The sequence below is a fragment of the Silurus meridionalis genome, chromosome 27, assembly GCF_014805685.1.
Source record: "Silurus meridionalis isolate SWU-2019-XX chromosome 27, ASM1480568v1, whole genome shotgun sequence".
In the NCBI taxonomy this organism is placed as follows: Eukaryota; Metazoa; Chordata; class Actinopteri; order Siluriformes; family Siluridae; genus Silurus; species Silurus meridionalis.
The window spans coordinates 1,630,164-1,647,281 of record NC_060910.1 but is presented as its reverse complement, the minus strand read 5'-3'; the positions used below and the strand labels follow the sequence as shown (position 1 = coordinate 1,647,281).

The 17,118-nt window shown below is 39.4% G+C and overlaps 1 protein-coding gene across 1 annotated transcript in view; it reads right to left on the bottom strand.

Moving 5' to 3' along the window:
• hk2 (hexokinase 2) overlaps positions 1-13,744 on the bottom strand; it is a 29,901-nt gene extending 16,157 nt beyond the window's left edge. Inside the window, 7 exon segments of the mRNA XM_046841671.1 lie at positions 13-112; positions 1,070-1,165; positions 1,638-1,720; positions 1,723-1,756; positions 4,201-4,349; positions 7,018-7,180; positions 13,414-13,744. Coding sequence (XP_046697627.1) covers positions 13-112; positions 1,070-1,165; positions 1,638-1,720; positions 1,723-1,756; positions 4,201-4,349; positions 7,018-7,180; positions 13,414-13,476 — 688 coding nt within the window. The 5' untranslated portion in view covers positions 13,477-13,744.
• Positions 13,745-17,118: the final 3,374 nt, after the last annotated feature.

The window sequence follows — 17,118 nt, the reverse complement described above, 5'->3', positions numbered from 1 at the left end:
AAGACGACTCACCTACGATGAGGCCGATCTCGCAGTGATGGTCGTCAAAGCCGCAGGTCATCATGGTGCCCACGGTGTCGTTGATCACCGCGACAATGTCGATGTCAAAGTCCTGACAGAAGAACGAGGAGGAGAAGAAGAAGCTTTGAAACAGAACCCACAGCAATACACCACGAGCTCCTCCAACAACAACCACATTTTCTTGATTTTTCCTTTTATTGCCTTTGCTCTGATGTTCTGTTCTTTCCAGACAATGAGGTACAAGTGAACCCGCTCTCTTCTTCTTTATGGACCTCCCTGTTCCATCCTAATATCCCTAACACTAGATGAAGTAATTAGAAACCTCTCACTGCTGCTGAGGTCCATGAGGTTACCAAAGAACTGAAGATGGATTTGGTCTGCTACATTGGTTTAGGACTTTAACCCCCATGAACAGTGTTTTGGTGAACAGGGATATCTGAATGCTGTCGTCTCTCCACTCTCACAACTTCACTCAGGTTTGTTGATGGTGGTGTGGTTGGCTGTCTCTTGTCCAAGAGATCCCTCACATCTGTCCCTTATGAAACAATGAAAACGCTTAACAATCCTCTTTCTCTCAGCCCTCTATTTTCCTTCCCTCTCTCCCACTCTCGAGTAGAACCTGCTCCTGAAGTACCACTGACCAGTGTTCCTGTCTCTTTCTTCTCTTCAATAGTAGAAGCTCTGTGCAGCTGAGGATGGTTCCACATCAACAACCTTGCGTCTGGTGTTCTGTTCAGTGATTGGTGCTTAAACGAAGAACTGTTTATGCAAACTGTGGTCCTGAACCATTGTAGCAGACTGTTGATTTTAATTACAGTCCAAATCCATATTTAAAATTTCTTGCGTTTCTCAGGAACTTTATGGATCTTCATGCTGTTCATGTTGAAGCCTCCTCACATAGAGTGGCCTCCAGTTGAAGTGAACTCCATCCAGAGGTAGGGCGTCAGGGTGGAGACGGGAAACCTGGTCACTGATACCTCAGGAGCATGAATCATCAGTGTGGACCTTTAGACCTGGAACATGCTGGAAATGAACACCAAAATCTCACCCCTCTCTTCTTGATGGCTTTTCTCAGCAGGCCGACGACGTCTCGTCCCTCCACCCCGCTCGCCTTGAAGCCCTTGGTCCATGACACCAGAATACTCTGTGACAAGAAAAACATTCTAGAAATAAACAAGATCTCGCAGCAATGATCCGAATGATATCTCTATAAACAAGCATACGTCTTTTTATGTTACAGGGGGGGGGTTAGTGAAATGTTTAGCAAATAATTTTTTATGCAAATGAGATGCAAAGGAGCTGAACTGTATGCAGATTACTGTATAAAGAAGAAGTATCCAAAATAAATAAACAAATAAATTAAACAAGGATATGATGTCATGGTCTGTAATACAATTAATAAAACATCACTTTACTACTATTATTACTATTACTAGTCACCAGTCAGACCCAAAAGTGGGTTCAATCATCAACAAAACCCAAGATACAGCAAACCACCACTTTCTGCTCGAGCATCAAACCCAGAACAATGAAATTACAATAAAGTCACCAAATCAAACATGCAGCAGAGCCCAGAGTTTCTTTCATCTACATGCTTCAATGGTCCAGAAGCTCACCTCGTCCAGTTTGGTCTGCTGGCAGGGGAAGGAGAAGGTGAAGCCCAGTGGCAGTTTCTTCTCCTTGATGCCCAGTTTCTCTAGAAGTTGGCCAAACATTCAGCGATGTGGTCAAACAGCTGGCACATGAGAAGAGACAGAGAGAGAGAGAGAGAGAGAGAGAGAGAGAGAGAGAGAGAGAGAGAGAGTGAGGGATTAGTGGGAAAAGTCTGAAACACCTTGCAGACAAATTCTCCTTTTGGTCTCATATTGCGAATAGATTTGCAAAAGTTTGTGCACCCGTTCTACTCAGTCATGCAGCGCATCTTGTTTAAAAAAAAAAAAACTCAGTCACATTAAATACATACTTCTTACAAAAGCTTTTGTTTGTGATGACGGCTTCAGGACGCCTCCTGTATGGAGAAACTGGTTTCACGCATTGCTCAGGTGTGATTTTAACCCATTCTTCTACACAAACATTCATCAAATGTTGAAGGTTCTGTTGCCTCTCTATGAACTCTGACCTTTAGTTCTTTCTTTAGATGTTTAATAGGATTCAGGTCAGGTGATTGTCTGCACCATTCTAGCAGCTTTGTTTTCTTTCTCTGAAACCAGTAGTGAGTTTCCTCAGCTGTGTGTTTGGAATCATTGTCTTGCTGAAATGTTCACCCTCGTTTCATCTTCATCATCCTGGTAGATGGCAGTAGTTTATTTTATTTTATTTTTTTTTTTTAAATCAAGAATGTCTTTTTTCCATTCCATTTTTCCATTCATCCTTCCTTTATTTATATGAAGTTTGCCAGTACTGTATGCTGAAAAACAGCTGGATGTTCTCACCTCCAAACTTCACAGTTGGTCTGGTGTTGTTTGGAGTTATGTGCAGTGCCATTTGTTCTCCAAACATGGTGTATTATGGCATCCAATTTTGGTCTCATCTGACCAGACTTTATTCTCCTAGTATTTCACAGATTTGTCCAAATGTTGTGCAGCAAACTTTAACCGAGCTTCAAAATGCTGTTTCTTCTTCATTACTTATTGTTTTCTCTAAAACAATTGTACCTGCTACAGTAATTTCAGGTCTTTCTGAAGCTCTCCACAAGTGGTCCTTGGCTCTTGGACAGCTCTTCTGATCATTCTTTTTACTCATCGGTCAGAAAGCGTGTGAAGACCACCTGGTCATGGCTGAGGTTTTTTCCACTTCTGGATTATGGCCGTAGCAGTGCTCACTGGAACATTCAGAAGTTTAGAAATCCTTCTGTAAACAAGGTCGTTAGTTTGTTTTGCAACAATAAGGTTGTGAAGGTATTGAGGGAGCGATTTGCTTTTACCTATCAAGTGATGTTTTTGTGTAACACCTTTGGGTTGGGACTGAAGCAGCTGATGTTAATTTGCACTGACACGGGGCAGGACTGCTTTTTAATTACTGATTGAGTTCAGCTGGTGTCTTTCCATGAGTTTGTTCACCTCCCTTTTTTCATGTGTTCAATACTTTTCCCTGAGTCATCTCACATTATTACACATAACTTCATTTATAGACATCTATGGTTTGATTTATTTGCATGTATGGACTGCATGGCTTGGTCATTTTCATGTCAATAGCACCTTTAGAAATATGTTTACTGAGAAAAATTGTGACTTTTTCAATACTTCCAATATGTATGTCTGTGTGTGTGTGTGTGTGTGTGTGTGTGTGTGTGTGTGTGTGTGTGTGTGTGTGTGTGTATAAATAGTAAGTAAGCCTATATACATACACATACACATATATACTGTATAAAGGGGCGGAGTCAGTAAAATAACACCATTCCATTTTATGCAAATGAGATGTGTGTAAATAAACACAATTGCAAACATTTAATTTGCACATATATATATATTTGCATAAATAAAGTTGTTACAATGTTACATTACTGACTCCACCTTGTTTATAAATATACTATCTTTCCTCTGGCTCTTCAGGCTGCATAAACTTCTGCACACTGAAAGGACGTAAAGCTGGAATCCTGATCAGATGAGCACGCTAATCTATGCATGTTTATTTAAATGCTCTTGAAGGTCAGTTTTTTTTTTTATACAATAAGGAGGTTTTGAATAATCAGTGTTCACATTACAGTACATTATACTTTGTGAAGGCTGAAGATAAGCACTCTACAAGGTCTGAGTATTTCTTTTCCATTTTATTACCATATCCGTGCACTTCGACTGTTTCCTTTTGTTCAAAAATATGACACGGGAGAAGAAGATTTCAGAAACAATGCCTCGATTTACACTGTTACCTACACAACGCCTTGGTTTCTGTGGTTCGGTCAGTCGAGCTCAGACACGTCTCCACCAAGGTGCCTCATTTTTTTTTGTACTTATATTTATCTTAAGTGCTTCAGGAACCTTGTGTGTAGTGTATGAATGAAGAAAGACGCTGAGAAACAAGACCCTAAAACACTGTAAAAGAGGTTCGACGTTGAGGATGGCGGTTTAAAGGGACACTTTTACACAAAGAAAAACTTACTGAAAACAGGTGAAGTACAACATGTAAAACTCTTTGTAGCAGCACACACACACACACACACACACACACACACACCCCTACCTCTGTCCCGCTGCCCCTCATCAGGGTCTCTGGAATGGCATAAATCTGATTCTCCATTTCCACTGTCTGCTTGCCGTTAGAGGACACCTTCACCCGTAGGACACGGAAATTTGTCCCCCCGAGGTCCAGAGCCAAGAAATCGCCCTTTTCTGCATGACCAAAAAAACAGAATTTTAAGTATTCAAAGTATTTGGTATTTTCTATTGTCCTCAGTATTTTCTCAACGTCAGGTGTCCTCAGTATTTTCTTGACGTCAGGTGTCCTCAGTATTTTCCCTAGGTCAGGTGTCCTCAGTATTTTCTCTACGTCAGGTGTCCTCAGTATTTTCCCTAGGTCAGGTGTCCTCAGTATTTTTTTTATATGTCAGGTGTCCTCAGTATTTTTTTTATATACGTCAGGTGTCCTCAGTATTATTATTTTTATATTTCTGGTGTCTTCAGTATTTTTTTTTTTTATTCAGGTGCATTAGCTCTGTCAGGTACGTTTTGTTTATTTTTATATTGGGTATCTTTTGCTATCAGGTGGTTTTTTTTGTCAGTTTGGGTGTTTTTGGTATATCTGGAGCATTCCTCATTTTCTCTACACATCAATAATAATTCTGTACTTTCTCTACACCTCTGTTGCATTTTGTATATTTTTCAACAAGTCAGTTACAGTTTTTTTTTCTCTAAACATCAGTCGCATTCTGTATTTTCTGGAAACATCAGTTGTGTTCTGTATTTTCTCTATATGTCGGTCTACACCTCGATGTGTTCTATATTTTCTACAACCGTTTTCATGCTCGTTTTTGTCTTTGTTACATGCTTTTGTTGTCTTCATGTGATCGCCTGTACTGTATCATCACACCTTTATAAAAGCGCACAAAACAGGAGCATGTGTATAAAATAGAAAAACAGCAGCAGAAGCAGCAGTGAGATGTTCAGCGCTCTCTCTAAGGGGATGATGTCTCGAGTGTAGGCGAGCAAGCAGAGTCATGGTATGACCTTCACTCCAAGAAAAAACACATCCCAAAGAACCCACGCCTTTTATTCCTCCTCTGAAAAGTCAGGCCTTTTCTACAACAATGTAATAAAAGAGCAGTTCTAATTGCTTTGGAGATGGGACGTATGTGTGTGTGTGTGTGTGTGTGTGTGTGTGTGTGTGTGTGTGTGTGTGTGTGTGTGTATATATATACTAAAATAAAACAATTTTATTTGATATTAACAGAAACCACCTGATCCTAAACTTTATTAGTTCCACAGATGCCACATGACACACACATTAAAGCAGACGTCAGACGTCTGGCCTTTGACTCTGTGAGTTTTCCAGGGCAAATCCTAACACGAGAAAACTGACACAATTATGACGCTGAAGCCAAAAGAACAGAGGGCAAGAAAGTGAAAGTGAAAAGAACAAAGTAATGAAAAGGAGAGAAAATTATTAACTTTGTCATGCAAACAGTGCTATCTGCAAGAGCACAACTGACAGCCTAATAAAGACCTGAACTGACAAGGAAAAGCAAACAGACGAGTGCGGGAACTCTCTAACGACGTCGCAAAAATCCTCCCTAACCATGGCAGTACGTCATCTTATAGCTAACACACGCGCACAGACACAGACACACACACACACACACACACACACACACACACACACACACACACACACAATATTTATACGACTAACTTTAGCAGGATGGAGTCTGAAGTTAATTATAATGCTTGTCACTTTACCGCTGAACTCAGCAACACAGTGACAAGCAGCAAATTGGTCAGAAGTTTCACGTTTCATATTTTCTACGTCTTATGTGTTTCATGTTTTCTAAATCTTGTCTGCACTTCCTATTTTCTACGTCGCACTCATTTCGTATTTTTTTACGTCATGCCCGTTTTGTACTTTCCACGTCCTGCCCATTTCATTTTCTTCGTCGTGCCCGTTTAGTTATTTTTGCACCCATTTTTTACTTTCTATGTTGCGTCCGTTTCTAACATTTTTACAACATTCTGGTTTTGTACTTTCTACGTCAGATCTGTTTAGTATTTTTCTACATCGAGCCCATTTTGGATTTCTTTTCTACGTCACACCTGTTTTTTATTATCCAAGTCGCACCCATTGCGTAATTTTTTATTATTTTTTTACATCGCAGCAGTTTCGTATTTTCCACATTTAATTAAGTGTTTATATAGTCTTCCTAAGGAAAACGTTTGTTCACTGCTCACAGTAGGAGTCTTAAGTGTTCGAGATAAACCTGGAACTATTTTGACGTCTGCAGGAAGGAGGAAGGAGTTTATACTTTGTTATAAAATGTGCATTTTGGACATTTGACAATATCGAATGTAACTATAACCGGATAAAAAGTACAGCTTGTCCATGCCAGTTTGTTCTGGTATCAGTAACTCTGCTTCATTACTCCACCACATCGTTAGTTATTTTCCTAAAACAGCACGACATGGAGTGTTTATTTCCTACGCATCATGTGATAGGGGTGAATGTTCGCCGGTTGCCTAGCAACCTTGTTCTCCCCAACCTGGACAGAAGCTTGATATTATTTGATTGACTTCCTGCGTTTAAATTTCATTATTTAAACCTAACACATACATTTTTACATCAGAAAATAAATAAATAACAAGGATATATGTTTACAAATCTTAGAATTGTTGGATTGTCTTCGTTTGGCTGAAACCTGAAGACTGAAGTGTTGATGTGAATCATTTACAGGTAATAAAAGTCTTATAAGAGATAAACAATATAATCACGATATGATAAACCTCATGGGCTTAATGCCTAGTGCTACTGTTTGAGGGAGTTATACTCTTCCTCCTCCTCCTCCCTCGTTACCTGTGCCATCAGGGGTGGAGCGCACGAATGTGGGCAGCATTTTGACTGAAGCGGTGAGGTTGGTGTCCCGGCCCAGGCCTTTGTCCATTTCCCTCCGGAAGCGCTGGGACACATCCATCAGGTTCTCAGGGGACAGACGGAGGTGAAACAGGAACTTATCCACCTGAGGAACAGGAGACAGGGACCAGTCAGAGAACAGCTACATTCTAGAAACTTTGATACAGGTGAGAGTTTAACCTACATTTACCATGTAATAAAAATCCAAGCTATAGTCCACATTGTCTTTAGCACAGAAGCCACACCGCATTCACTTTCATCAACAGATACACAGCCACGCCTCCTTTATTCTGATTAACAAATACTGAGACTACCCCTTCCTCAATGTGGTTAAGAGATAGCAAGGCCACACCCCCTTTACCAAAGCTGAAAGCACTTAGACCACACCCACCCTATTTAATGTTACAGTAACCGAGGCCACACCCACCCGCTTTAATGTTACAGTAACTGAGGCCACACCCACCCGCTTTAATGTTACAGTAACCGAGGCCACACCCACCCCCTTTAATGTTACAGTAGCTGAGGCCACACCCCCCCCTTTAATGTTACAGTAACCAGGGCCACACCCACCCGCTTTAATGTTACAGTAGCCGAGGCCACACCCACCCGCTTTAATGTTACAGTAACCAGGGCCACACCAGCTCCCTTTAATGTTACAGCAACCAGGCCACACCCACTCCCTTTAATGTTACAGTAACCAGGGCCACACACAACTCCTTCTTTATTCCAACAGTCACAATGCAAGTCACTGAAGCCACACCCACCTACTTTTAATGCTGGTCACGTATTCCACACCCACCACCTTTGATGCTACAGTAAATGAAGCCACACACACACACACACACACACACACACACACACACACACACCTCCTTTACCACAATAGTCACTGTGAAATGCCCACCTCTTTTAAATCTACATTCACTGAGGCCACTCCTAACAGGCAGTCGTTTCATTCTGAACTTCCCGTTCAGTGTTCAGTGTACTGGGTTGTTCCTCAAAAATACATTCAAGCTTTCCCAGAAAGCGTGGCTCCGCCCCCAACAATCCTGTGCATGAGAAACATGACACCTCGAGTTCCTGCTAGTCTCAGACCAACAGAGCGAAACATTTAAAACATGCAGAGTCACCGGGTCAAGGAGTTTAAAAGGCCAACACTTTATCGCTGCGTGAGTCACGTGGACCTGAGGCAGGTGAGATCTGATCGCCCCGTTGCTCTCGGATACCCACAATCCGAGCTGATGGAATTTCACAGAGGACAAAAAGAGGTCATTCTGTCTCGGCCACTGTGGGTGAAGTGTGAAAAGGAAGGAAGAGAATATCAAGAGATTCAGAGATTCAGGAAAAGGGTTCACACAATGAGATCCATGCAGTGAACACACACCAAAGCATGTAAGAATGAGGACAATCAGCTCATATTTACTTTATTTTCACACACACACACACACACACACACACACACACCCTCTTACTACAAACACTTCTATTCATTTGCAAATGATACTCAAGCGGCCAAGCTTGTGCAATACAGGAGGTTCCTGCTGTAGCCATGTGACATGACACCAGAGATGGAAAGAAACACACACACACACACACACACACACAGTCTTAAACAGGCCTTCTCAACCTCCCAGCCCTCAGGAGCAAACAGTGTAACTCCTATATGTGGTAATTATAGCCTGTGTAGTAACGAGAGATCCAATTTGTTCACATGAGTAAAGTGTATAAGAAGTAGGTGTGTGTTTCCTACCCTTAATTAAATATAGAATTTTAAATACTACAGTTAATTACATTTTTTATGCTTTTTTTAAAAATAAAGTCACATCCATTAAACAGTCAGAATTCCTGTTACTTAAAACCTTGTACAACGTCGTACACATATCTTCAACGTCTCCCGAATCCTAAGACAACATCAACAAATACAGCTTTCTGTATTATTCAATAGCCCAAAAGCGTACACTGGTTTTACTGAACTAGGCTACGGTTCAGGCTAACAGAATTAAAGCAGAACACACAACCTGCCACAACACACTTCCTCCTTCTCTGGTTTGCCATTACTTTTGCTAAGAGTAAAGAAAGACTGAACTTCTAGTAATACTCGCTGCGGATGATCAAATTCACAGATTATGCACCGTTTCTAACATATTTGTGTTGGTTAAAAAATGTTTATTTATTTATAATTATCAGTAGATGTGCTAAACGTTTCTTATTTAAAAAGTGACCAATATTTGAAATGTAGATTTATTTCTCATCACTAAACTGTTTCTCGAGCGCTACGTGAATATGACGTGTCAGAACACTACAGAGACGGAGGCGTGTCCTGAGTGTCACATAGAATACAGATTAACATGGCAGAGGTAGAGCTGTAACTTCCTAATTGATGGATTTTGTTTGGGGAGTTGCATTTTATTAGGCCCAAATTAATGGTATTATAAAATGTTTGGAAAAATGTGTGAACATGTTAGACGTAAATTTCTGGGTGTGTTCACTGCACAATTAGCCACGCCTACAAAACTACATAAAAGGCTAATTTCACTGAAGGGTTTATTTATATATATATATATATATATATATATATATATATATATATATATATATATATATATATATACATACATACATACACATATATACACACATATATACACACACATCAGTGGCTAGTTTTGTGAGGGTGGTCCTGCTACAATAAAACATCTATCTGATATTTTTTTTAATGAAAAAAATATTACAATTTGGTTGAGAATCATATCGAAACGCACATATAATCTATCACACATATAAGCTTTATCGAGCGCCATTACTTTTGTCCTTTAGTAGTTCTCGGTCTCAGGAACAAAATGCAGTAAAAGAATGTTGAAGAATGTCGCTCGACATATGGACGTATTGTTTGTATAGTTAGGAGATTATTGGTTTGACAAAAGATAATCCTTGTGTTCGTGACACAGAGACTCATAGGAGACGATAGGAGACGATACAGAGAATTTCTCGTGACTACAGATTTTCAGTGCGAGTGTGCTCAGATCGTACGGTTAGCTAAACATGACAAACCAAACAACAAATGTTCACCCCGATTAATGCCACGCCCACAAGCAACAACCAAAGAAAAGCGTACAATAGCACGATGAACACGTCATGTTTTGCTACTGCGCTTTGAAACAGTGGAGGACATGAACCCTCGGGAGAAGCAGTGAGATGACAGAGAGAGAAAGAACCCCTTGAGGATCTGTAAGTGTTCGACCTCGAGAGTGTGTCGCGAGTCAGTATCTCCTCGACACACACTTCTGCAAAGCTGCATGGATGTGAAGAATCTCTGTAGAGCTTCATAGAAACATTCAATAGTGTACACTTGCAGGGATGTTTTTCTTCCTCGTAACTCGTCTTCGTCCCTCTCTTTTCCCTACGCTCATGTTGCTTTCAAGAGCTTTGGAAATCATCTTCAAAATCACTAGTGCTGATAAACTCTCCTTTTGATTGGTCTATTTTTGGTTTTTAAATAACAAATCACACATTCTATATTGCGGTACGACCGTCTGATGGTTTCTATAGCAATGGCTCGTTCACAGTGACATTTCGGAGTGAAAGTTAGACATGACCTACACATGTAACAGTCTTCAGAAAGGAGTCTCCAGTCTCAGAGAATTGTAACAGTCTGTAACGGTGTTTTTTTTTTTATCTTATTATCTTAAAAAAAGAACAACAGCACTGACTGTAACTATAAACGGACAAAAACACAAGACGCCTGGTTTTAATTCAAATCAAGTTGTAATTGTTCACTGTATAACATAAGAAGAAGAAAAATAATCACTCTGGTAACAGTACCTCCACTTACACTATTCGGTCAAAAGTATTGGGACACACGACTTTTCCACCCATATGTGGAAAAGTCCCCATGGGGACAGTTTTGGGGAATACCCATGGTCTTCCCCAAAACTGTTAGCACAAAGTTGAAGGTAAACGATCGTACAGGACGTCGTGTATATAAAACTTTCAATTCACTTGAACTAGAAAACCCAAACCTGTGAGGGATTTAAGCTTTTAAAGTGAAAAATCTAAATCTAAACACTCAAAGTGAAAATCTGAAGTGAAAGTGCAGGCAGCATTGATGTTCTGTCTATTCTATGCACCGTTTTTCATTCTATACCTCCGTTTTTTTTTTTTTGTGTTTCCTGCTCTTTCTTCATGGAAGCAAAAAAAAAGAAAAACCAATGAAGGCTATTTTTTCCACTGCTTTATGAATAAACAAATTTCTGAGAATACAGATACAGGTTTTGATGTGAATGGGATCGTTTGGAAAGTTTCTACATTCATGTTAGGTACAAAGATTTTTGACAATAAAAGGCAACGTTTATTAATTTCTGACGTGTGGAATGATGTATTTATAGCGTTCATTCGCTTCATCCTTCAGACAGTCCATCATTACTCCAAGATAGAGTTCAGTCAATAAACAAACTAAAGAACTTCAAACGCAGTCTCCAAAACATCAAACTCTATGATCAAACAGGCTTTCATGAGGAAAGCAAGTCTAAAAGCTACCTCTGCTGCAGAGGACAAGTTTATTAGAATGAAGAATGAACAGCCCCAGAAACCATCAATTTACATAAATGCTATCGGTGTTCAAGTGGCAGACATATGTCAACATTCACTGTTCAGAGGAGACTGTGTGAGGCAGACCTTCATGGTCAAATTGCAGCAAAGAAACCATTACTTTGAAAAAACAACAAGCACTTGGTTGGGCAAGAAACACGAGGAATGGACTTTAGATCAGTGGAAAACTGTCATTTGGACTGATGAATCCAAATGAGAATGTATTTTTTATATGCACAAGGGATGAACGGATGGTTCCTGGATAAGTGGTTCCCACTTTAAAGCATGAAGAAGGAAGTGTGATGGTGTGGAGGTGATTTTTTTTATGACACTGTTGGTGATTTAGAAAGAATTGAGGGCACACTTAACTATCATAGCTACCACCGCATTTTACAGCAACATCCCATCCCATCTGTTTTGCACTTAGTGGGACCATCATTTGTTTTCCAACAGGACAACGACCCCAAACACACCTCTAGGTTACGTAAGAGCTATTTGTCCATGAAGACAAGAAGAGTGATGGAGTGCTGCATTAGATCAGTTTCCCTCCACGATTACTCCATTTAAATCCAGTTGAGGTGGTTTGGGATGAGTTGGACCGGACACCTCTGGGAACTCCTCAAGATTGTTGGAAACAATCAGGTGACCACATCATGATGATGAATGAAAGAATGGCATAAGTGGGCAAAGCTGTTCAAACCTTCGCAATCTAAAATTATAAAACATGTTCTGGAACGTTTTTGTTTGTTTCATGATTCCATGTGTTTTCTTTCATAGTTTGGAAGTCTTCAGTATTAAAAAGGATACAAATAAAGAAAAATTACTGAAGAAGAATGTGTGATATATAAACGTGTGTTAGTAAAACACACACACACACACACACACACACACACACACACACACACACACACGGAAATTATGACCACACGCGGACGTGCAAACCGGCCGGAATCTAATAAGTGAGTCAGATGAATCAGAGTGACTCAAAGTTTCGGATCTTTTCTCTTATTCTGGCGTACGTGCGAACAAGGAGTCGACACACGCATGAACATCATTCGATTCCCTGTGCGCGTGACGGATCCCTCGTGGCTCCGTGATGGAGATGGTGAGGTTGATGATGACGAAACCTTGAGTGGTGAAACCTTGCGCGCTCGCGCCTGCTGTTACAGGTATTCAGGTTCGGCGTGGCAGGAAGAGGTGTGTGTGCGCGCGCGCGTGTGTAAAAGACTGAAAAAGTTGTTCTGCCACATTTTTGCTGACTTACAAGTGTTACATCATATAAAGGCCTACAAGTTAAAAGTGTAGGAGGTCTCTCTCTCCTCTCTCTCTCTCTCTCTCTCTCTCTTTAAGAAAATGCGGAAACTCGTGTGCCGGCAGTCACGTGTCACACAGAAGCGTCCCTAATCCTACATCATTTATTATACATTATACATCATTATTATACCCCATTTCCCTTATATCACTTCCGGGATCCTGAAGAACCCTGATAACTGATGGAGGAACTCTAGAGAAGCAACTAAGAACCCGGCCTCAGCATGGTAACCTCCAAACCCTGCTATCTACCACACTGTGTGTGTAAAACACAGCATACAGGAGAAGATTAGGAGAAGTTCAGGAAAAGTTCTGAAGACAGTCAGGAGAAGTTCAGGAGATAGTCAGGAGAAGTTCAGGAGATAGCTGGTTAACCAAGCGAACATGAAGGTTAGGAGTCTTTGGGTTAAACACTGAACCTGGTTGTTCTCAGATACTCACTTTCTGTGCCTGGTCATGATGGAGTTCAGTAACGTAGTACGCCAGAAGATGTGAGGCTATCATAGTGTTGCTTTCCTCTTCTTCTTTCTCTTCTTTCTTCTTCTGCTGCTGCAAGTATTGTATCAGTTGCTTGACTGTATCTCCTTCTTGTATCTTTAAAGGAACTTTAGAAACTTTTACTTCTGGAAGTTTCTCTAGTTGAACAACACCTTCAGTCCAGCCTGGTGGTCTTGATCCCAAATACACTTTCGGTTTATGGTCTTAGTTTTTTTTGTTTTCCGTTGAAAAGCCCAATGCGCGCGCGTTTCCCGGTTTGATGTGAGCTCTCAGTAGCGCTCACTTCCCATCTAGCTACAGCTCATTTGCATAAATTCTACATCACGATGGTCCTCGCTTCCTATTGGTTCAGAGGAAGGTACGGTCTGTGACGAGGTTCAGCATAAAAGCATTGTGTAAAATAAAATATATACTGTAATGCTACGTTTTTGATTTAACTCTTAAATAGAAATTACTTTAAACATATATATTTATTTTGCATTAAAATATATTTGATATGTTTTTTTAAATTAGCAATGATTATAATGTTTGTAATAATTCAACACAGTACAATGTTGCATTAGTTATAAAATGATGTTAAAAAACAATGAAAGAAAAACTACAGTGTTGTGAAAAAGTATTCAGCTTTTTTGAGGAAAAAGTAAGTCAGGGTCATATGATGTTACGATTGTCCAACATGTCAAATAAAATTTTATTTATCACAAACATACAAGGTACAACATGCAGTGAAATGCTTTGTGAAATGTTACGATTGACAATTACGATTGTCCCACATGTTACGATTGTCCCAACATGTTACGATTGTCCCAACATGTTACGATTGTCCCACGTTACGATTGTCCCACATGTTACGATTGTCCCAACTGTTATAATGATATGGTATAATATTGGAAATCTGTAGATAATTCATTATATTGATTGATTATTCGATTTATATTGTGCTCTATATTATAGCACAAACTGCCTTATCATGATTATCATAAAGAAATTCTTTTTTATTTTTTTCCTTTTTTTTATATTGTATAATTAATTTCATTACTAGATAAAACCAAATATCAATGTTTGGTAATTAGGATTTTAATAATTAATGAATCAATTGATTGATGTATTCATTGAATGATTATATGTAAATAAATTAACAACAAATAACGAATGTAAATCAGTAGTTAATTAAATATATATTTGACGGACTGATTGAGCAATTGATTTATTGATTAATTGATTGACGTTAATAAAAAGTGATGAATGATATTGGTAATTAATTAATCAACTAATTTTTTAATTATTTTATTGATTGGATATTGTTTAATAAATAAAGACTAATGATATTGCAAATCAGAGTTTAATTGATTGATTGATTAAAATGAAATAATTACAGCAATAGACAAAGAATAATGATTAGAATTAATCAGTCAATTTGGGGTGGCAACAGATGCCACCCCAAAAATGCTATTTAATGTTTACAGTACTGTACTGTATTATCATTTTACTTCATTTTATCATTAATAATTATATTTTTATTAATACATATTATTATTTCAACCTAAAAACAATTGCCTATAAGTTTTCTGGTCTATGGTGCTCCCCGCGAGAGACCGGGAAAATCCGCCAAATCCAATTCCGCGATAAACCAGAGACTCAAACGGCTGTAAAGCGGAGGATTACTGTATTTTATTATTTAATTGATGAATTGATTTGCTGATTGGTAAATAAACAAAGAAAAAGAAACAGTGAGTTTTATTTTATTTTATAAAAGTAAGCATCTTCATCATCATCATCATCATTACCACTAAACAACAGGTTAATTCACAGTGTGGTGTTTCAGGTTGATCGGGTGACGAAGGGGTTTGAAGGATCCCAGGAAGTTCTGCACAAAAAAAGCTGGAAGAACTCACCAGAGCTTCTTGCTCAGGTTCTAGTGTTCATGTTTTATTGTTACTCAGTGATTAGTTTGTGTTTGTATCCCCTCATTATCTGAATTCATTACTTTGACCTTTTTTGTCCCAAATTTTATTACAATTACATTGAAATTTGTTAATTAATGAATTCTATATAAACGTATATATTTATTCAATTTGAAGGTCTGTAACCCCAATGCTGCTGCTCGAGTCTGCTCCCCTGATGATTTATTGGAGTTTGTTGTTTGTACCTTTGTTTTTCAGAAAGTTGTGTGTTGTGATAATAAATTGTTCTTGGCTTTTTTTTTTTTCGCAACCGGTTGCGAGGAACTTCCTGTCGTCTTCCGAAAAACGGACTGCACAACACCGCTGATCAGATTCCAAATATACCATGTTGGTTTTTTTGTCCATGTGATGCTTCGGACCAAAGGTGAAGGTGCTTTATACTTATCACATGTACATTAGAGCACAGTGAAATTCTTTCTACACATCCCTGTAATGTTAGGAACCTGGAGTCAGAGCACCATGATTCAGCACCCCTGGAGAAGATAGATCAGGTCAGATCAGGGATAAGGTCCTTGCTCAAGGGCCCCAAGAGTGGCAGCTTGGCAGTACTGGGGATTGAACCCCCAACATTCTGCTCAGTAACCCAGAGTCTTAACCACTGAGCTCCCACTTCCTGGTTTTCGCATATTCTAGCATTTTAGGAAGCTGGGCTCAGAGCTCAGTGTCAGATAGGGTTAAGGGCCTTGCTGAAGAGGTCAACAGTGACAGTTTGGCGGTGATACGGGCTTAAACCCCTGACCTTATTATCAGTAACCCAAAACCTTAACTACTGAATTACAACAGCCTTCAAGAACGTGTCACATAAAAAAAAAAAAAAATAGAAAGAAGTCTGGGTAGATGTTTCAAAATCTGGGAAAAAGTACGAGTTTTTTAGTAGTGTGTTTATTGCAGATGTACACTTGGTTCTTCCCCAAACTGTTTCCACAGACACACGTGTTTGGATGCAGTGGCAAGAAAACTTCCCTTCACATGAACTAGGAGACCCAAACCTGTTCCAGCATGACCGCTCCATGAAGATATGCTTTCCATGGGCTGGAGTGGAAGATCTAAAACCCTATTGACCACTTTTGGGATGAGTTTTTCACACTGACTGCACCCCAGGCCTCCTCAGCTCACCTACATCAGTACCTGACTTTACTAACACCCTTATCTCTGAATGAATCTTACACAAATCTCCACATAATCCTGTGGAACATCTTCCCAGAAGAGTGGAGCTCATTATAACAACGAATGCAGACTAAAGGTGGAAGGGCATGTTCAAAGAGGTGTCCACAAACGTTTGGAGATATAGTGAATATTTTTGTGGCGTCTTTTTTTTAATTAAAATCAAACGTTATTTCAGTTTGATAACAGGGGCTGATAATCAGACTGCTGGCTGACTTGTGGAAATGATGTCTATGATTTTGCTGAGCAGTGATGTGGAAAAAGTTAATCATAGCTCTCTGGACATGAGGATTCATCCCTTTTACGGGTGAGAAAAGAGAGAAATAAAGAGATAGATATATAGATAGAGAGACTTGTGGTTCGGCAAGTCGCGTATTTTGGCTTTGGTCCACCTAATGACTGTTTCCTGTACTCAGAAAAAAACTTTCGCAGCAATGAGTTTCACAAGTGTGTCTTTCTTCTTCTTTTTTTTTCCTAGACTTCTTTTTCCTATAATTTATTTGTAGAAGTTCACCCGCAG